The sequence below is a fragment of the Myxine glutinosa genome, chromosome 5 (assembly GCF_964187855.1).
Source record: "Myxine glutinosa chromosome 5, kmMyxGlut1.1, whole genome shotgun sequence".
Taxonomy (NCBI): Eukaryota; Metazoa; Chordata; class Myxini; order Myxiniformes; family Myxinidae; genus Myxine; species Myxine glutinosa.
In genome coordinates, this window is record NC_136265.1 from 41112529 (window position 1) to 41134890 (window position 22362).

The 22362-nt window shown below is 44.3% G+C and overlaps 2 protein-coding genes across 6 annotated transcripts in view; both read right to left on the reverse strand.

Moving 5' to 3' along the window:
- Window positions 1-199, reverse strand: part of LOC137427636 (gem-associated protein 5) — a 63099-nt gene extending 62900 nt beyond the window's left edge. The window contains exon 1 of the mRNA XM_078777941.1: window positions 162-199. The gene's annotated coding sequence lies outside the window, so the exon portion shown is untranslated. The remainder of the gene's footprint in view (window positions 1-161) is intronic.
- Window positions 200-2611: 2412 nt separating this feature from the next.
- Window positions 2612-22362, reverse strand: part of LOC137427650 (replication termination factor 2) — a 30956-nt gene continuing 11205 nt past the window's right edge. For all 5 annotated transcript variants that reach the window (XM_068117280.2, XM_078777946.1, XM_068117281.2 and 2 more), the window contains 7 exons: window positions 21709-21803; window positions 19230-19323; window positions 15588-15727; window positions 14922-15000; window positions 12963-13076; window positions 9250-9304; window positions 2612-2996 (listed from right to left, as the gene is read on the reverse strand). In XM_068117280.2, the coding sequence (XP_067973381.2) occupies window positions 2818-2996; window positions 9250-9304; window positions 12963-13076; window positions 14922-15000; window positions 15588-15727; window positions 19230-19323; window positions 21709-21803 (756 nt within the window). In that variant the 3' untranslated portion in view covers window positions 2612-2817. The remainder of the gene's footprint in view (window positions 2997-9249; window positions 9305-12962; window positions 13077-14921; window positions 15001-15587; window positions 15728-19229; window positions 19324-21708; window positions 21804-22362) is intronic.

Sequence of the window (22362 nt, forward strand, 5' to 3'; positions counted from 1 at the left end):
TAAACATTAACGTGGAAGGAAAACAAACAAAAGCTCGTTTTGGCGGGAAAGACAAAATGGTGGTTGTGAAGGGAAAACGGCGCACTGAATAAAAGTTCCAGACCGTCCGTGCAGACGGTCACAACGGAAAACAATTCAAAAGGTAACATAAAAGGATTTACCTGACGAAAATGTCGACCGTCGCAAATCTTCAAATCGCCTGCTCAAGCGCCCGCACCAAGATGTCACCTGACTTCGACTCGGCTGGTGGTTGGCTGAGGCTGAGGGAAGCGCCACGTGACATCGCCTGAAAAGGTCAGGGTAACGCTCGGCGCGAAAATCAACTCGACGCATGCGCACTGCAATTTTCAGCCCAAAGTTACGTAAACACCATTGTTCAGCCGCAATTTTTTTTTTCCATTTTGAAAATGATTTCGTGAGAACATCGACGAATAAATAAATAAGCCTTGATCTTCCATAGCGACAGCACATGATTCGGTGCCTTTGGCAGTCGAATGTACGAGTGACCAGCGCTGCAACGTATATACACCGTCCCAAATTACATCAAACCCGTCGTTTGAAAAGAAAATTGCAAACGTTTCTGCTTTCACTCAGCACGTTGCTGGAATACGATGCTGTAAAATTTTGCAATGTGCAGGTTTGCAAAAGAAATGTTTTAAAAATTCAAATCGTGTCGGAATTTTAACATCTCATCCACAAAAATGGAATTATAGAAACTAGCAACGGCACCTGCCCTACGGGCGGGGCTTCAATTGGGAGGCCCAATATGAAAGGGCAAATTATCAGAAATTGAAGGCTTTTTCTTTTTTTATTGTAAACGACTTATATAAACATCCGTTAAATCATATCACACGCAAATCACCAAAATCTAAACAGCATTTGTAGAATTTCAATAAAAGCCAGATCACTGTTCATATCCGTAAATATTATTCCATCGTGTTTGGAAAAACGGGAAAATTTGGAAATTGGAAAAACAATTGGAAAAACAACAAGTGAATCCTCTTGGATTGCGCTGAGGTTCGGGCATGGAATTTCGAGCCTCGATCATGGTTCGAGCCTCGATCTTGTATACAAAAATAATAATAATAATAAGAACCTTGGGCCGAATCTCGCGCTTCACCAGTGCGCGTGCGCGAATTTACGTCACGTCGGCAGCGAGAAGGGGTTCCCCAACACGAACCAATCAGGAACTGCCACGTCACACTTATATGATCTCAGAATTCCTGTGACAGGAATTCGCGTTACACTGGCTGGAAGTCATTCGCTAGAGGCGCTTCCTCAGCGCTAATATAGCCTATTTTACTCCAGGGGGTCCCAGGATTACCCACCCAAAATTTCGTTGCGATCTGTTCAGCCGTTTTTGCGGTACCTGGGAACGGACGGACGGACAGACACTTAGTGAATTATAGTAAGATACATCAATGAACAGATTCGACTCCTCCACCATTACGTGTGGAATTGGGGGCACTCGGTGGAGCTCATACCTTCGCAAGGATTACAATTAGGCTACAGGTTACATTTAGTATCTCACCGAGGCCAAATAAAATAAATTATTAGTTTCTTGTTCGGGCTTAAAAAAAAAAGCTTTGGGCATTATATTATTTGACTAATTCCAGATTTTTGTCATTTTTCCAATATGGCCGCCACATGGTGAAAATCTACCAGCCCAAAGACAAGCACTACCACCAACACACATCCCATGGCCATATGTCATTAAAAATGATGTTGATCGTATATCCGACATGTCAACATCTACTGTACATGTACTGTGCACTTGTACGTTGCAAATTCGTTGAAAATATCCCCCAAAGTCTGGGTTTCGTCAAACACCATACGAGCATACCATGCCTTCAAAAACTTCGTGCCAGCCATCCGAATGCACACATGAATAAAGACCATTTCAAGACCAAGGTCTACTGCACATCAGTAGCTCAATTACAGCTACTGAGAACGTTCGTTCTATAAATCGATAACGCACGCTATTGCTAGAGTACCGACTGTACACGTTACTTAAGTACATGTCTCAACCATCACGTTCGCCGAGGGCACAGTGCGGCGTGAGCAAGAATACTTACAGACAAGACAAGACAAGACAAGATAGATTTAATTTTCGTGAGTGCTGGGCCTCGAGGGACAGCAAAATAATTATTGGCTTTTTTAGATCTGAAAAGAAAATACTAAATATCAAACAAACAAAGGAGGCGGCCATCAAAAAAGGAAGCAGGCGGGGACAAGAAACTAATAAATTTATTTTACTTGGCCTGCTAGGCCGGACCTGGACCAAAATCCCATCTGCTTGTTCTCGTCCCCTCACAAACTCATCGACCTAGTTTTGTCATAATCACTTTCCAACTTTTTGAAATATTGCGCTCCATATCATTTTTGGCCCGCGTCTCTCAATGGGGAAGAAATAATGAAAATAATAATAATAATGGGATCCGGATCTTCACCGAAATCAAATCAGTTGAATCATTCTGTCCTTCAAAGATACCCAACCTGTCCACTAAGTTTCATCAGAATCCGTCCACAACTGTTTGAGATATCCTGCACACAGACAGGGGTGAAAACATAACCTCCTGTTCATCTTCGGTGGTGGAGGTAAATATTCTGATTCAAGATCAGCTGATTTATTTTAACAACATGGAAGGTAAAATTCATTTAGCAATATCAAACCAACAGAAAGTTTACAAAAACGTCAGTTCACAAATAACTATTTAATAAGGTTTCACTCATAAAGACAATTGTTGAATATGCGTATGTTCCCAGTCCCCCGGCCTCCCAAATTTCCTCAAAAAGGAACGTTGTATACACAGTGCACTAGTTAAAATAAGGATTGTAAGTGATCCAGTGGGCTGTGTGTGGACGTTTGGCTGAGCTGTGCGAAGTGAAGAGCGATTTAAAAACTTCTGTTTTAGGGCGTGCTTCCTCGGCGGGCGTCTTCACAGCCTCGGCCGTCTTCTCCTTTTCAGAAATGATGCGTTTGCTGCAGGATGGAGCTGAAAATGCACAGAGAACAGGAAACGAGTACTTTGAATGGCATACAAAGTTCACAAGAACATCAGAAGGCTTGAAAAAGAGTGTGTGCATCGGAAGATGACGCAGCATAAGAAGAACCACCTTTAGAGGCCATTTTTCCCTGCAGGGCAGGGGCTGGCCTTTTTCAGGCACCAAGGTCCGCTTTTTTGAAGCAATGTTTTATGGCCGGATGCCCTTCCTGCCGCCAACCCTGTTAGTCGCCTCTTGCGACACACAGAGAATTACCAGTGAACTGGTACTCAAATTGCCGACCTCGGAAGGATGACAGGCTGACTCAACCCACCTGGCGTTAAATCAGCGATCGACCGGGATTCGAACTCAGGATCCTAGGATCCCAAGCTGGCACCCTAACCGCTAAGCCAACACCAGGCTGAGTCAACCCCCCTGGTGTTAATTCAGCGATCGACCGGGATTCGAACTCAGGATCCTCGGATCCCAAGCCGGCACCCTAACCGCTAAGCCAACACCAGGCTGACAACACCAAGCAACACTGCAGCATGTCATATATTAACAAGCGTTATGCCGAGGTCCCCCGTCGTTGAAGTGATGTGAGTTGACAAAGTGGAAGCCGCAAAGCAGCAATCTTGGATTTTGACGTGGCGACCCAATTTTCAATAGACTTCTCCCTTATGCGTAGATACACCCACACACCAGATTAGAAGTTAGTAGTTCGTTTATTTTTATTTCGCTCACAAGGTGCAGACATATATATGGTGGCGGCCATCTTGGATTTTGACGTGGCGACCCAATTTTCAATAGCGTTCTTCCTTATGCCTGGATACACCCACACACCAGATTAGAAGTTGGTACTTCGCTTTTTTTTCCAAGATATTCCGCTCACAAGGTTCAGACATACATGGCGGCGGCCATCTCGGATTTTGAGATGGGTTGCACCCACACACCAAATTAGAATTTGGTCCTTCGCTTCCGCACGCACGCCCGCACGGACGCACGCACACACGGACAGAGGGGAAAACCATAGTCCCCCTTTCGCTCCGCGGTGCGACGGGGGACAATAACTGGCGGATGTAGGACAGATGATGGGAAGGACTGGCAATTGATAGGACGGGGGTGTCATAAAACAACAACGATCCTGTGACGGTTGGGTCCGAAGACGGTCCGAAGCACCACGCACTGGCATGCGGTGACGTCATCCAGCATAACGAATACAGCACTTTGAACAGAATTATTGAGCTTTCAAAAGTCTCGTTTTGACTGGGCCAGATGGAATAAAAGTCGGAAATAAATTTATACGCCGTAAGCAGAAAGTCAAGTCATCGTTAATAATTATTACCCCGACAAAGTTTGGTGAGTACACACGAAGCATAGAGAGCGAGGAGACAGAAATCGGGACAGATCGTAGTCATATTATTTTTATAGATTAATCATCATCATCATGATCATGATCATGTACCATACTCTGTGGAGAGCGGTGGTGCTGCCGAAGCAGTTACAACGTCCACCAAATAATTCCGGCAGATGAGACGCTCAGTTTGCCAATGGTGACTACGCTGGCTCGAAACCCACACATCAAGATCTCGATCTCGCGAGATCTTGGAGACGGCGGCAGGGATTTTCGAAGCTCCACACGGTCTCCACGTTTTTCGAAGTTAAGTCTGTTCACAATTGTATTTTGTCGAAACTGTATTTATCTTTCGGTGTGTGAAGTTATTGTGTGCAACTTTGGTTGTTTCTCGGTGTTTATCTTTCATAAATTGATCGTCTGTTTGCCGTGTCGCGAGCAAGGCCTTGTACAGTGTGCACTGTACAACCTTGAGGCTTTGTTTTTCTCTCAGTGGTCCGTCGTTTGTGATCCAATAACTTTCGTTCTCTGTATTCCCAGTCTTTTCACCCATAGCCTACTTCCTTGTGTAAATCTCAACTCAAAAAAAAAAAAAAAAAAAAAAAAAAAAAAAAAAAAAACATTTCCTTCTCTGTTCTCATTCGTTTATTCATTCTTATTCGTTCGTTCGTTCTTCGACCACGTGTTTCTCCCCCATTTCCCCAGATAGTTTTCACTCATTAACCTTCAATGTTTACACTTTCCCCTCAAGTTATGTATTCCGTCATATTTTATAACACCTTTTTCTTCTTCTTCTTTAAAAGGCTGCTTTCGACTTGCTCACCAAATCAATTCATCCCAAAAAAAATATCCATCTCCTATAGTGCCTTTGTTCTACATTCCCTAAACTCTCCTGCACTCCATCCTCCATCCAGCGTCCTTAAACGTATTTTTAACTCGAAGGTCACAAGAAACTCATTTTGCAATAAATGTTCGTTTCCCATAAATCGTACACTTTCAAAAATCCAATCTCACCCCTCCCCTCCAAATCTTCCCCATAACCCCTCCCCTCCAAATCTTCCCCATCACCCCTCCCCTCCAAATCTTCCCCATCACCCATCCCTTTCAAATCTCCCCCCTTGCCCCCTCCCTCCTAAACTACCCCCTCACCCCTCCCCGCCAAGACGCCCCCTCGCCCCTCCCCTCCTAGACTCCTGCCTCACCCCTCCCCTCCAAATCTCCCCCATATCCCATCCCTTTCAAATCCCTCCCCTTGTCCCTTCCCTCCCAAACTCCCCCCTCACCCCTCCCCTTCAAATCTCCCCACCCTCATTGCTTCTCAATTTCCCCCCGCTCACTCCCCCTCCTCAAAGCGTCCTCCCCGCTTCTTCCCCCTTCAAACTCTCACCTCCATCTCCCCCAACCTTCTGCCTCGCTCTTCCCCCTCCTCAAATAACACCTCATTGTGGCTCACCAATCACCATCAAACCTTTTGTCCGCCCCATCCTTCCCTTTCTCCGAGCTATTCTGAAATCTCTGACACACCTTCAACAGCTCTCCCTACCTCTTCCACCTCTTCCACATCTTACCCTACCCCTCCTCCCCCCTGTTCTGTATCTGATGCTCCCCCTTCCTCTTCATTAACGGTATGGACCTCAAACATCCGGGGCCTTCGTTCAAACTTAACCGATCTCTCCATACAGGTTGCTTCTGTCAAACCAGACGTGATCTGCTTAACAGAAACTTTCCTCCTTTATGATGTCTCTGATTCCATAGTATCTCTCCCGGGCTACTCCCTCCTCCGGTATGATAGACCTGAGCCTCGTCCTGGAGGCGGGGTTGCTATCTTTATCAAAAACTCTCTTCCTCACTCGCCCTGCACTGCACTCTCTCCACCTCACCCCCAGGAATACCTCTGGCTACGGCTTCCCCTTCGCTCCCACCTCTTGTTCATATGTGTGTTGTACCGTCCACCAAACAGTGATGACTCCATCTACATCTCGCTGTCTGATGATATGGACCAACTTCTATCTACTCATCCCAACTCTCTCTTCCTCATATGTGGTGATTTCAACTGTCATCATGCCAGTTGGCTGGGTGTGGGTACCTCTCTCACCAGCCATGGCTCCTCAGCAAAGGACTTCTGCGACTCACTGGGACTGACACAATCTGTCAATTTCCCGACCCGGATCTCAGTCAACGGAACATCTTCTCTTCTGGACTTGGTTATGACTAACTTCCCTGAAAATGTCTGCTGCTCTTCTTCTGCTCCGATCGGAACATCTGATCATGTCCTTGTTAAAGTGGACATCTCTCTTACCATCCTCAGGGAGCCTGCTCAGCGTCGACGAGTCTGGCATTTCACTCAGGCCAACTGGCACGGTCTTCAAGCAGCCATCAATCATCTGGACTGGTCTCCCATCTCTACCACCTCTGACATCAACTCATCCTGGGAATTCTTCCAAAGTAAATTGCTCTCTCTCATGCACAGATTTATCCCATCTCGTCTTCAGTTGTCATACCCTTCCTCCCGTCCATGGTACACGGAATCTTGTGGTGAGGCTGTTGCCCAGAAACAACTTGCCTTCGTCTCCTGGAAAGCAAATCCAACGGAAGGAAATCTCATTTCCTTTCACAAAGCCCGAAACAAGTGTGTGTCCACCCTCAGGAGAGCCAGGAAACAATATCTCTCCGTTCTCAAGACCGAACTCTCTTATCTGTCTCCCTCTTCCAAATCCTGGTGGCGTCTGGTCAAATCCGTTTCTGGTGTTTGTTCCCCCTCCATCCCCTCCCTTACCTCAAATGGCTACACAGCTGACTCCGCACGTGAAAAAGCTGAATGCCTCAACTCTGTGTTTGCCTCTAAATCTTGTGTCCCAAACCCATCCCTCTCTGTACCCACCATACCCAGTCGTACCCTGCTGCTCCTGGACTCCGTGTCCTTTCCTCCTGACAAGGTGGAAAAGTTTCTGTCAACCCTCGACTCTGATTCTGCAACTGGACCCGACGGCATCAGCCCACGGGTCCTAAAATCCTGCTCTGCTGCTCTATCTCACCCTCTCTCTGTTCTCTTCACCCTCTCTTTTGCTCAAGGTCAACTGCCATCTGCTTGGAAATCAGCCAACATCACCGCTTTGCACAAAAAAGGTGCAAAAACAGATCCTAGCAACTACAGACCAATCAGCCTTCTCCCAATTATCAGCAAAGTCATGGAATCCATCATTGCTTCTGATATGAAATCTTTCCTCTTCTCCAATGGCTTGATCTCTGATCATCAATTTGGTTTCAGACCAGGTCACTCTACTCTGGACATGCTGCTTCTGCTGTCTCAACAATGGATGGAGGTCCTCAATGCCAAACAGGAAATTAGAGCTGTCTCCCTCGACATATCACGTGCCTTCGACACGGTCTGGCACCCCGCTCTGCTCACCAAACTCTCCTCCTTTGGTATCCATGGAAATCTCCACGCATGGCTGGCGGACTTCCTCTCTAGTCGTCGTCAACGTGTGGCCCTGAATGGGTTTCTCTCATCTCCTCTTCCTGTTCAGGCTGGAGTTCCCCAAGGCAGTGTTCTGGGCCCCGTGCTTTTTCTGGTCTTCATCAATGATCTCTCTGACTCTCTCGAAAATCCTCTCTATCTGTTTGCTGATGACTCCACTCTCTGCCGCTCCATTCCTCTTCCCTCAGATCGGCAGTCTGCTGCCTCCTCACTCTCTGAAGACCTGGACAAAATCACAGACTGGTCAAACAAGTGGAACATGTCTTTCAATCCTGACAAATCTCACACTCTTACTATGTCTCTCCGAAAAGATCGACTGGACAACCCTCCCATCTACTTTCTCAACAATCCTCTCCAAGAAGTTCTGTCGCTCAAGATTTTGGGTCTCACTATCTGCCATGATCTTTCTTGGGAAAACCACATTTCCAAGCTGGCCTCCAAAGCCAGTCGCCGACTGGGCATCCTCCGTCGTGTGAAGTCCTTCCTCGGCACACCTGAGCTCCTCACCACATACAAGGCTTTCATCCGCAGCTCAATGGAATACTGTTCTCCCCTATGGGCCGGTGCTCCTGCCTCACACCTAGCTCGGCTTCACGCTGTTGAAACCAAAGCTTTCAGAATTATTGGAATCTCCCGCGATGAAGCTATCTCTGAGGGCCTTTCACTCACTCACCGCAGGCAGGTAGGTGGTCTTTCTGTCTTCTACCGACTCCTCTCCGGCCTTGCACCCCCAGCTCTCTCTGTGCTCTGTCCCCCAAATATTCCTACAGTTCGCACAAGATCTGCCAGCAACCCTCTGATGGTTAAACTGCCGAAATCTCGGCTCTCCGCTTACCTTCACTCTTTCATTCCTCTTTTCTCCCGCCTCTGGAACAAACTCCCTCACTCCCTTCAATCCCACTCCTCCCTCCAGGTCTTTAAAACAGCTGTTCACCACCATCTCTTATCTTCCCCCATCCAAAACCTTGATCTTTTCTACCCCCGCTAATTCACCCCAGATCCACCTTGTTTGAAATTCCAACTTCTTTCCTGGAAGTCCTGGCAGTGTCCATATGTTTTATACCTCTCCCACTGCCCCCTTCCCACGCCCCCCCCCCCCCCCCCCAAAGCCCTCGCCCTCTCTCAGATCTCTCGATGTCTCCATGTCTCTCGGTCCCTGCTCTCAAATGTTGTGTTTGTGTCCTTCCCCCTCTCTCCCCATCTTGTCTACCGCTCCCTATGTTATATGTTTTATGTGTCGGTTTGTCTTTCTGTGTGATTAATGTTCGCTCTTTCACGAGCCTCGATATTGTATACAAAAAAAAAAAAAAAAAAAAAAAAAAAAAAAAAAAAAAAGTATGCTTTAAAAAGAACTGTTCATCCATTAACTTCAACATGTACATTTCATCAGGAAGTACAATCAGCCATCTTTCATCCAATCACAAGCCCTGACCTTCATCTGCATGCTGCGGGGGGCATTCTCCATTTATCTTCGATTTCTTGCTTTTCTACAGAGAAAAGCACACGGTTACGGACACGCATTCGTGCAATAAAATGAAATGCATTACATCAACATGCGGAACTCAAGCATAACCCACATTTTCATTACTTGTCCTTCCGTGCTACTTGTTCCTTTGATGCTCCCATACAGTAGGCCATTCCATGAACATATGAAGAGTTTGATTCCAAAACACGATAACCACAAATTTTGTGAGTTACTGGAAGCTAAAACATGTTGGATGAAGTAAGAATGATTTTTTCTTTCATCTTCAACACGCCATCCAGTTTCATTCATTAAAACTGGCTTTGTTTCACGACGTGGTATCCGGCATTCGCAGTACCCTTCCAACTTCCTTACATTACATTCATTGCGGTGAGTTATCCGCTCCTATTCATGGAATGTCTTGTATTAGAATAAAAATCAAATTAACACTGTAAGATATTATAGATATACAAATATATACACCTCTTCTATTATTTACCAGATTAAGGCTCATGGATCTTTAATTTTCTCTTTTTTTTTTGTATACTCAGTCAAGGCTCGTATAAGAGCCAACACATAGAACATAAAATGAAGGGAGCAGGAAACAAGGGGGGAGAGACAAGAGGAGGAAGCACAACAACAGTGGAGAACAGGGACATCAGGAGATCAGTGGTAGGGAGAGGGCTGGGGCAGAGTACACGGGATAAACAAGATGGACACGACGAAAGACTTTCAGGAAAGAAAACAGGGTATTTGAAGGAGGTGGGTTTGGGGTGGATTAACGGGGGTAGAAAAGATCAAGATTTTCGATGGGGGAAGATATGTATTCCAGATGTTGCAAAAAATGTTTACAGAAAGGCCAGCCATACAATCTAATGAGTGTTTTTGTGTTTCAGATTGCATGAAGATGGGTGCCAAAGCTCAGCTAATGCCAGAAAAAAGACAGGCAATTGTAACTTTGAGAAAAGAAGGCCGATCCTTGAGAAATTGTAAAAAAAATTACAAGTGTCAGTAAATGCAGTTGCTTGTGCCATTAAACGACATAACGAAAATGGTAAAAATGCGGATATAAGACGTTCTGGTTGACCAAGAATCACTACAGAATTGCAGGACAAGTAATCTGAATCACCAGTCTGCACAACAGACGTCTTACAGCACCGGATATTATAGCCCAGCTAAACAGCTCCAGCACTGCAACTGTTTCAAGACCTTTTCTCAAAGTTACAATTGCCTTTCCTTTTTCTGGCGTTAGCTTGGGTTTGGCACCCATGTTCATGCAATCTGAAACACAAAAACACTCATTAGATTGTATGGCTGGCCTTTCTGTAAACATTTTTTGCAACACCTTGCAATAATAGACATTGCACATGATGAAGAAACCAAGTACAAACATGAATTCCACACAGAGCAGAGTATTTCGAAACAGTTTTTTCTCCTGAGATGAAACGTTAATAACATTATCTTTGCGTTTCAGTTTGGATTAAGTATTGCACTTTTCGACCTATTTCCCAAAATTGCTTTAAAACTACATTTCACACAAGAAAGATGCATTGAAGCACAATATATTTATTATCAGTAGATAAGCATATATATCTTTGGTAAGAGTTTTGTTCACATCTTATGTTCATTTTGCACATTAAACACATTATGTTGGGTGTACTTAAACTTTTGACCGGTAGTGTATGATTAACTTTATAAACGGTCGCTACTGCTGTTTAATATTAAACTGAAAAAAATCAGGAGGAATCCCAACATCCTTGAGGCATTATATGCTTATCGCATCCAACACAGAGGAAAGGACCTGAGCGTACATCTACTGAAATCTATATACCCCACAGAGGATAATAAACATGAGCCTCCCTGCCACTTCTGTGGGGAGTGGGTGTACACGTTAACGAAAAAACAGGCGATACATTACAGCACGCCATTACTCCAGATGTAGAGTATAAATAAATCACAAATTAGACAATGTAATGAAGAAGCATGACACTAAATAATGGAGGAAAGCAAGTACAAGATATATTCATAAACAAATAAAAATGTTGTCTGCCGTGAACAAGGCGAGTGGATTTTCGCCGAAACATCGGCTCTACCAACTTGTAAGTCCAGCTTTTGCATTTATAAACTTTTACTGATTTAATTGGACTGGATGAATCAGAACAACCTTCATCGATTTAGATAAAAATGATATATTACATAAAACAATAATTACCTAATAGGTACTAATAGTTTCATAGGTACCACATTTTCAAACAAATAACCTGTGGGCTATACGTTACATTAGTTAAACTGCCTGCAGAGTATTTATACATTTTTAATGGATGAGCAGCCTGGTTTTTGGTCGCATCGGTACTGGAAACCACGCTGGTTTTTAATACATCGATACAGTAAACTTTAATTATCACAACAACCCCTTCTCAAGATATTTATTTTCATGTCAACTGGTTATTTACCGCAGTTGTATTTGAAAAGAGCCATTTGTTGGCCCTTGACAACAAAGCCTTGTCGGCTGCTGGAAACATGGAGATCACGCATCTCCCGGTCATGTGGAGAGGAAAGCTGGCTTGTGGGGTACACCCTGCACCTGGTCATGTGGAGAGGAAATCTGTGTGTGGGTTTATACGTGTGTGAAATTTTCCTCGAGGATTTTTGTCCAGGTGCAGGCTATACCAGGGGGTGGGTTCTTTGCGTAAAAATATGACATAAATATTTCCATGGGGTATATTGATCACATTTACATGGGGGGGAGGGTGAGAGATGTGTCTTGAGTGAGTCGAGGTTGGTGGAGAGGCGAGTGGTGGAGTTATGGAGACGAATATGTAGAAGTGACCACCTCATCGTCCGATAGTACATCTTCCGTAGGTCGGCTAGAGCATGGAACAGGATCATCGTACGGCCTTCCTCATCAGAACATGAAATTGATGGCCTGCTCGTGTCTTGCTCCTCTCCAGTCCTTTCACTAATGACTGCAGCTGCAGCTCCACTCTCCTAGCTCCTTTCCAGATCCCTTCGCCCTATCAGCAGCTCCTCCTCCCCCTGTCCCTAAATATGTGGACTTCAATCATCCGAGGCTTCTGCTCCAAGCTGACATATCTCTCAACCCAGGCCTCTGCCGATAAACTGGAGCATCATCTGTTTAACATAATCCTTCCTCGCACCGGACGTCCCTGACTCCTTAGTGTCCCTGGCTATTGTCTCCTCCAGTTTGATCGACCTGAACCCTGTCCGGGTAGCGAAGTCACACTGTACATCAAAAACTCCATTTCTCATTGTCGATGTACTGCTCTTACACCTCCAAAACACTAGGAGTAAACTTGATGAAAACAACAGTTAAAAACTATTTGTACATTTTATTCATTTGTGTTCTCCATATTTTCAAAGGAAAGGTTTGTTGAAGATTTTATGACAAAAGCTCAAATGGTAAAAAATGGCCTGCACAGATACACTGAATCTCAATGGTAAATAAATCAAGAAACATGGAAGTGATTAAAATAGCCTGGACACCTCGCACTTGACGTGCTGTGGCATGACTGATTAGGGCTTTTCTCTGTAATTAAGTATTAATTATTTTCTCCATATCCTCATGTCCTCCAGTCACCAACGACGTTAAAACAAGAGATGTAAACCGATATGACTAAAACTGATCATTACTTGTAAATATTCTTCAATGACACCACGCTCACTTTGTGCTGCTTGTTCAGCATCCTCCTCTCCTCCATTCTCTGCCCGAGAACCTCAATCTCCTCCACAGTGCCATTCAGCATGATCAGCTGATTCTTCGTGAAACCTGCACCACACTACAAAACACAACACGATACGAGACACATCAACCGACACTGTTGAGCGGTCTTTAACACCTAAAAACTATTCAAAAATTCTAGCCACTTCAATTACAAATGTTGAACAGATAAACGACGAGTTCGTTCGCCTTGTGGACATAAACAACCTCCTACAAAAGGAGTCAGTATGTACTTGCAGAGCCTTCAGGAAGTATTCACACCCCTTGAAGTTTTCACATTGTGTTGTTACAGTCTGAATTAAAAATGGATTAAATTGAGATTTTTTTTGTCACTGATCTAAACATAATGTGTCACTGATCCATACATAATACCCCATAATGTCAAAGTGGATTTTTTTTATTTTAATTTTTACAAAATAATTAAAAATGAAAAGCTGAAATGTCTTGAGTCAAAAAGTATTCAACCCCTTTGCAATGACACTCCAAATTGAGCTCAGGTGTATCCAATTTCCTTTAATCATCCTTGAGATTTCTCTACAATTTGATTGGAGTCCGACTGTGACCAATTCCATTGACTGGACATGATTTAGAAAGAAACACACCTTGCTATAGAAGGTCCCACAGTTGACAGTGCATGCCAGAGCAGAAACTACCATGATGTCCAAGGAATTGGCCGTAGAACTCCGATTATAGAATTGTGAGGACGCATAGATCTGGGGAAGGGTATAAAACAATTTCTAGAGTGTTGAAAGTTCCCAAGAGCACAGTGAGCTCCATCATTAGAAAATGGAAAGAATATGGAACTACCCAGACTCTTCCTAGAGCTGGCCGTTCGACTAAACTGAGCAACCGGACAAGAAAGATCTTAGTTATGGAGGTGACCAAGAACCCAATGAGCACTCTGACAGAACTACAGAGTTCCTTGGTTGAGATGGGAGAACCTGCTGGAAGGACAACGATCTCTGCAGCACTTCACAAATCTAGGCTTTATGGGAGAGTAGCCAGACGGAAGCCACTCCTGAGAAAAAAGCACATGAAAGCATGCCTGGAATTTGCAAAAAGGCACGTGAAACACTCCGAGAGCACGAGGCAAATGATTATGTGGTCTGAGAAGATGAAAATCAAACTCTTTGGCCTGAATGCAAAGTGCTACGTCTGGTGGAAACAGAGCACAGCTCATCACCGATCTAACACCAGCCCTACCGTTGTGGTGGCAGCATCATGCTATGGGGATGCTTTTCAGCGGCAGGGACTGGGAGACTTGGAAGGATAGAGGGAACAATGAATTGAGCCAAATACAGGAAAATCCTTGAGGAGAACCTGCTTCAGAGTGAAAAAGACTGTGGCGAAGATTTGTTCCAACAGGACAATGACCCCAAGCATACAGCCAAAGCAACACTGGAATGGCTTCAAAACAAGAACGTGAAAGTCCTTGAGTGTCCCAGCCAAAGTCCAGACTTGAATCCCATTGAGAATCTGTGGAAAGACTTGATGATTGCTGTTCACGACGCTCCCCATTCCAACTTGACAAAGCTTGAGCAAATCTGCAAGGAAGAATGGAAGAAACTCCCCAAATCCAGATGTGAAAAAGCTCATACAGACATACTCAAGAAGACTCAAAACGGTAATCACTGCTAAGGGTGCTTTTATGAAGTATTGGCTCAGGGGGTTGAATACTTATGTAAATTTGATATTTCTGCATTTCATTTTTAATTACTTTGTAAAAAATTCTAAAAAATAAAATCCAATTTGACATTATGGGGTATTATGTGTAGATCAGTGACCAAAAATATTAATTTAATCCATTTTAAATTCAGGCTGTAACTCAATTGTGAAAAAAGTCAAGGGATGTGAATACTTTCTGAAGGCACTGTACAAATGAACAATACATTTCGTCCTTTACCTGAGGACATGTTTCCGTCTTGATCTCTTTCAAGGCACGTTCCGCAATCACACACTTGAAGCCGTGCAAAAAACAAAACCTGCACAAAAAAGCAACACCCTAAGCACAAGACGATACATAAATATTACAAACATAATTGAAGCATCGTTGCTAAAATGAATGCAAGACATTACGAATGGAATTAGAGAAACAAGACATGTCGAGTGGCAAATCTTTTGTGGCGAGGACGACGACAGACTGGCGTCCCAGAGCTCATGGGCTCAAATCCGGCCGAAGTCAGCAGTTACAGAATTCATCACAGGTTCAAGGAAACCAAGCTGGTTTTTTTACGGACAATCCGATGATGCCATCGGATTGTCTGTAAAAAAAAACAGCCAGGTCACAAATGACCTTAAGGAAAGGGTGTTTCACCAATCTTGGCCTACGGGCATCGTCGACTTGTACGACTCTGGGCTTATGATCATGAAAATGGTGCCTGTGATAAAGGCGGCGTCATCCAAAATCACCTGAACTAAACAGATAAACGAGTGCGTACATATTTCAAAAGAAATTAAACTTTAGGTGAGCAAGTTTTACTTTCCATGGAACACTGTTGTCTCATATGCTTCTCAACAAGGCAGGTACAAACCAAGCAAAACTGACGTTACAGTACGCCACAAAGCCTACCTGTGCTTTCCATTCATCTCTAGGCCGCTGATGGGACAGATGAAGCGAGCGGCATGCAAATCCTCATACTTGTCGCCCTTCCTGTCCATCTGCCCTCCGAGCCATGCGGGATTCTCCGTTAGTTTCAGCTCACAGATATCCTGATCGTGGCGCACACATTGGATAAATCAGTGTGTATCATCGATTCACGATCGTATTACTGCACCGAAGAACTTGCATCTCGATCAAGGCTCACAACACATTGTGAATGCAAATAACAAGGGAAAGGGGAAGAGAAAGGGGAGAGGGTGCAGGGAAGGGAGACATATTGCAGATTTGAACAGTGATTTAGGATAAATGATCAGTTAATGGTGGAAAAATCTGTCTATATGTAATTGTATCTTTGCCTATTCCGATAGTACTGCAAGTACTGCAAAAATACTGCAACAGGGGCGGACACCACGGAATGGTCCACGATGTGAGAGCGACAGAGATTGTGCTTCGGTCACATCGCGTGAGATTCCAATGATGTTGAGAACTTTAGATTCTGCAGAATCCCAGAGAGTCAGATGTGATGCTGGGAAAGAAGCATTCAACTGAGTTCTGATTTTTCAAAGAATGACTTGGAATGATGGAAGATTCTCAGTTTGTGGCTGGCCTTGGAAGCCAGCTTTGGTATGTGTAACCCGACAGGCCGCAGATAACGCCATGGCATGACGGGTTGCTAAGCAACCACAGACGCCGTCTGAGACGATAAATTAAGGTAGAGTCCAGCGTCCAAATCCCGCTTTACATTCCCGGCGAATGAATCACCCTAGATAAGGACAGTGTTTCCCAACGCCCCACTGCTGTCAATCAAGAACGGCCAAGCGATACCGTAAGAGGGATGTTGGCTAATCTCTGACTGCAACTAAATGGCAGGGCAGAACTCCCTGCCACGAGTGCACACTATGGTCTGACCAATGGAAAGAGACGATCGGGCAGTTTGGAAAAATGGTTTATGGAGGTTTAGCAAAGGCACATACATGACATGACCAAAAGTATGTGGACACCCGAACATCAAACATCTCATTCCAAAATCATGAGCATTAATATGGAGTTGGTCCCCCCCTTAGAGGCTATAACAGCCTCCACTGTTCTGGGAAGGCTTTCCACTAGATGTTGGAACATTGCTGGGGGGATTTGCTTCCATTCAGCCACAAGAGAAATGGTGAGGTCGGACAGTGATGTTGGGCGATTAGGCCTGGCTCGCAGTCGGCGTTCCAATTCATCCCAAAAGTGTTCGATGGGGCTGAGGTCAGGGCTCTGTGCAGGCCAGTCAAGTTCTTCCACACCGATCTCAGCAAACCATTTCTGTATGGACCTCACTTTGTGCACAGGGGCATTGTAATGCTGAAACAGGAAAGGGCCTTCCCCAAACTGAAGCCACAAAGTTGGAAGCACACAATAGTCGAGAATGTCATTGTATGCTTTAGTGTTAAGATTTCCCTTCACTCCAACTAATTGGCCTAGCCCGAACCATGAAAAACAGCCCCAGACCATTATTCCTCCGAAACCAAACTTCACAGTTGGCACGATGCATTCGAGCAGTTGGCGTTCTCCTGGCATCCGCCAAACCAAGAGGAGTCCGTCGGACTGCCAGATGGTGAAGCGTGATTCATCACTCCAGAGAACGCATTTCCACTGTTCCAGAGTCAAATGGCGGCGAGCTTTACATGACTCCAATCAATGCTTGGCATTGCGCATGGTGATCTTAGGCTTGTGTGCGGCTGCTCAGCCATGGAAACCAATTTCATGAAGCTCCCGACGAACAGTTGTTGTGCTGAAGGTGCTTCCAGAGGCAGTTTGGAACTCGGTAGTGAGTACTGCCACTGAGGACAGACGATTTTTACGCACTACGTGCTTCAGCACTCGGCGGTACCGTTCTGTGAGCTTGTGTGGCCTACCACTTCGCGGCTGAGCGGTTGTTGCTCCTAGACGTTTCCACTTCATAATAACAACACTTACAGTTGACCAGCGCAGCTCTAGCAAGGCAGAAATTTGACAAACTGATTTGTTGGAAAAGTGCCATCCTATGACGATGCCACATTGAAAGCTCTTCAGTATAGCCCATTCTACTGCCAATGTTTGTCCATGGAGATTGCATGGCTGTGTGCTTGATTATATAATATACCTGTCAGCAATGGGTGTGGCCGAAATAGCCAAATCGACTAATTAGAAGGGGTGTCTGCATAGTTTTGGTCATGTAGTGTATTTACAAGCAGGCCACGTCATACAAGAGAAATCTTACTCTTAAACACATAAGTCCTCTTAGTCAGTCATCTTATAACAACGTTCTATACACACAGGAACCTCAAGCATTCCAGGAGCAGAACAGAAGGGAGGTTGATGGGCAGAGGGGTGAGGTAGGTGGGGTATGATGTCAACCCCAGTCTCACCAGTACGTTAGTCGGACAGCAGGTGAGACGTGTGGTGCGTGTGGTTGCTTGTAGTGCAAGTCCTGAAAAGAACTGTTGTGGACTTGGTTGACACGCCGCAAAACCAGGTTGCGTCAATGAGGTGTGTGCGATAGCAGGTGCAAAGATGTAAGATGCGTGTTTAAGATGTGTAGGGAGAGAAGTTAGCTTTGAGGAGAATCACTGTTGATCCTCTTGATGCTCAAGAGTTGGTGGTTGGTTTTAATGAAGTCAGCATGGGAGGTATTGTCAGTGAGGAGACGGTAACTATGTCTGGCAGCTTGAGTTTCATCACCGTTCCGCTTGGCCCTTTCAGGGCCCGTTCTACTGTGTTGCTCAGGTACGACGCTTGGCGTGGCTCACCTCAGACTTTTCACTTGATCACCACCTCCGCTCAATCGACGAACCAACTCCAAGGGTTGTTTTTGCTGAACTTCTGCACTGAGCTCTCCAGAACTGAACTGAACTGCTCTGCATGGCATATTATCGCCCTGGCTCCTGTCGTCTCTCACAAACGCCTTCTGCAATCCAGCCACCGATTGGCTGGCATGCTGTGATCCAGCCATTGTGATTAGCTCCACATTACCTAACTACGTTAGGAATCCCTTATGTGTTGGTATGCGTTTTCTTGGAGTTTCCGAAAACAGTAACAATATTTTGAAGTGTTTGTGCGTTTGTTTGAACGTTATTCTTTCACGGCCGAACCATAGCACTTGGAGGCCCCAAATTTGGGTGTAGGTAGTTCAGATGATGGGCAACGTTTTACGCTACCGCAAGTTGGCTGTGATGTCCGTTTTCAGGCCACCAAAGGCTGCCATAAGGTGTATATTGGAATGTGGGATCAGGCAGCGATGCAGCCAGCCCACAGGCAAAAGGTAACCACCATGAGGCCAATAATTCTAAAGCTTTTCAATTCCCAAAACGTCCCGAAACTCTGCCAAGAAAAGCTCACCCAGCCGGGTAGCGCAGGGTATCGCCCCCTCTCCCGGGCAGCGCCGGCTATCCCTTCCTAGTTATTCATAAAATTCAAAGCATTCCCACAGATATCCAAAACTCAGAAGCAGAAACGAAGTTACCCTCCCTCCGCCCCACCCCCTGGAGGTGCTACACATAATCGTGGCGGATAACCCCGACATATCTTTCTAAAAGTCTCCAGCGTACCATGAAAACCAGAGCACATAGATCAGTCGCACCACTTTCCACGTACCTTCAGGTTTCGAATGTGCATGGCTATTCTCTGGCCACACTTTGCTTGAGATTTATCCAGCAGGTACTCCAACACACATTCTTTGTTGTATAACCTGGAACCCAAACGCAGGAAGGAGGTAGAAAATAAATAACGATGCTCAAAAAAACAACAAAAAAAAAAACAAAGGAACACTCCTGGTTCCGTAGACAAATATCTAGAGAAGTTTTTATTGTGGAAATAAAAGGACTATTTAATTGATAAATCCCTGGTTTAAAATATGTATATTGATAGTAAATGGGCCTTTTCTAGGCACTCTATATATTTGGCCTTTTACGATCGATCAAAAGCAATTGAATTCAATTCCGTGAGTGCCATTTTAGGAATTATATTCAATCCATTCTTTGTACAAGAATAGCACTCAGTAGATAGCATCCCTCCGCCTGGTGAACAGTTTACGTTTTCTAACCCACTGATGGGCCGGATCTGGATTCAGACCTGAACCAAAATCTAATCGGCTTGTTCTCGTCACCTAACCAACTCATCTACCAAGTTTATTCACAACTCGTCCATAACTTTCTTTAAATATCATGTTATATATATCGCCTTTCACCCGATCTCTCAATGGTGAAGAATCACTTACAAATTAAATAACTCACATAGCCCAATCCATATTCAGCTCTTCACCAAAATCGAAATGATTAGTCCTTTTCACACACACAACCTGTCCTCCAAGTTTCGTCCAAATCCATCCATAACTTTTTGAGATATCCTGCTATTTTTCATTTTGGCCATATCACTCAATGGTGAAGAATCACTTTTTAAAAATTATACAAGCTGCATCTGGATCCAGATCTTTACCAAAATTGAATCGATTCTTCCTTGTTACACACACAACCTGTCCAACAAGTTTCGTCCAAATCCATCCATAACTTTTTGAGATATCCTGCCATATGTTGGTTTTGGACCGATCTCCCAATGGTGAGGAATCACTTAAAGAATTAAATAATTCTCATATCCGAATCCATATTCAGATCTTCACCAACATCAAATCTATTTGTCATTGTCAGACACTCAACCTCTCCACCAAGCTTCGTCCAAATCCGTCCACAACTTTTTGAGATATCCTGCTATGTATCGTTTTTGGCCCTATCTCCCAATGGTGAAGAATCACTTTAAAAATTCTAGTAGCCAGATCCGAACGCGGATCTTCACCAAAATCGAATCATTTCGTCCTTGTCACATACGCTACATCTCTGCCAAATTTCGTTCGAATCCGTCCACAACTTTTTGAGATATCTTGTTCACAATAGGGCAAACGGAGAAACAGGCAGACAGACAGGGTGAAAACATAACCTCCATCCACCTTTGGTGGCAGAGGTAATAATGCTTTTCATTTTAAATGAAATATAAAAGTGCTTGCCAGTAGTATATGGTAAGTACCATGAGTATATGGTACATAAATACCATGACAGTAAGTAGCGTGAGTGTACGGGAGGTAAATACCATGACGGGGAGTACCATGGGTAAATGGTAGGTGAATACTGTGACGGTATGTACCATGAGTATTCATTAGGTAAACACTAAATACCATGACAGTAAGTAGCATGAGTATATAGTAGGTAAATACCGTGATGGTAAGCAGCGTGAGTGTACAGTAGGTAAATACTGTGATGGCAAGTACCGTGAGTATACAGTAGGTAAATACAGTGACAGTAAGCACTGTGGGTAAATGGTAGGTAAATACCATGATGGTATGTACCATGAGTATACATTAGGTAAACACTAAATACCATGACAGTAAGTAGCATGAGTATATAGTAGGTAAATATTAAATCCCATGACGGTAAGTACCATGAGTATACAGTAGGTAAATACCATGACGGTAAGTACCACAAGCATATAGTAAGTACCATGAGTATACGGTAAGTAACATGAATATATGGTAAGTACCACGAGTATATGGTAAGTACCATGAGTATATGGTAAGTACCATTGATATATGGTAAGTACCACAAGTATACAGTAGGTACCATGAATATATGGTAAGTTGCATGAGTATATGGGAAGTACCATACCTGGGTCTAAATTTGAACCCAGGCTAGACAGCTCAGAGGTGAGTATGCATACCTCGGAGATATCCTGTGAGCCTTAATAATGTAGATTATTGTATATATATACATAAACATCAACCTTTCCTTTAACCTTTAACCAAACCTTGTAGCATTCATTCAAGCAAATTTAATTTGAACAGTGGAGAGAAATAAGAGCAAGAAAGACACCAAGGCTCACGAAAGAGTGAAGCAAGTCATTTTAAGGTACATTTGCTGTGTAACAAAACAATACCTATGAAAAAGATGGTTGCGGCAGAATGGCCATTTCAAACTTTGGTGAACATTCTCAATGTAAATGTAAAAATGATCGTTCTGCCAAGAAACCGCAGAACCAATGAAATTTGAAGTTGGAAACAGCACATCGACGAAGACAAAAAATCATTCACCTTCCCAGCTCACATGAAACAATTGGAGGACAAAGTTTCTCCTGGCTTAGGGCGCAGTGGAACCATCGGGCCATGATGTTAGCATCTTTATCAACCTGGAAAACAAGGATCACGAGGAAACTGTTAAACAGTGAAAAATCCATCAAGGGAGAGAGAAAGACAGAAAACACATAGCTCTGTGGTAAAGTTTCAAAATTATGAATGTATGAGCTCACCTTGACATATGACCCGTAAATGCAATCGGGACAACCAATGTAAAAATGGGCATTACAAAATGTTCAGCAGATCTCTTAAAATCCGCTCTAGCTTCTCCGGGCCTCTCTAAACAACCCCAGGTCACACAATTTCCACAGGAAACCCTCACCTGTTCACCTTCCCCAAGTCCAGGCTGGTTGTCCACCTGCATTCATTCATCCCCTTATTCTCCTGATTGTGGTTTCGTCTCCATGTGTCATTGGCCCGTCCTCACTTCAGTTCAGTCTTTCAAAACCGCTGCAAATCTCTACCTTGTGTATTCACCCATGCACATCCATGATCTCTTCCACGTGCGCTGATGTTTCCCCATTCGATTCCTCTCCAGGACATTGTTACCTGTTTTGTGTCATCCGTCCTTGTTTATGTCCACTCCTCTCTCCCTCCCCCCTGATAATACCC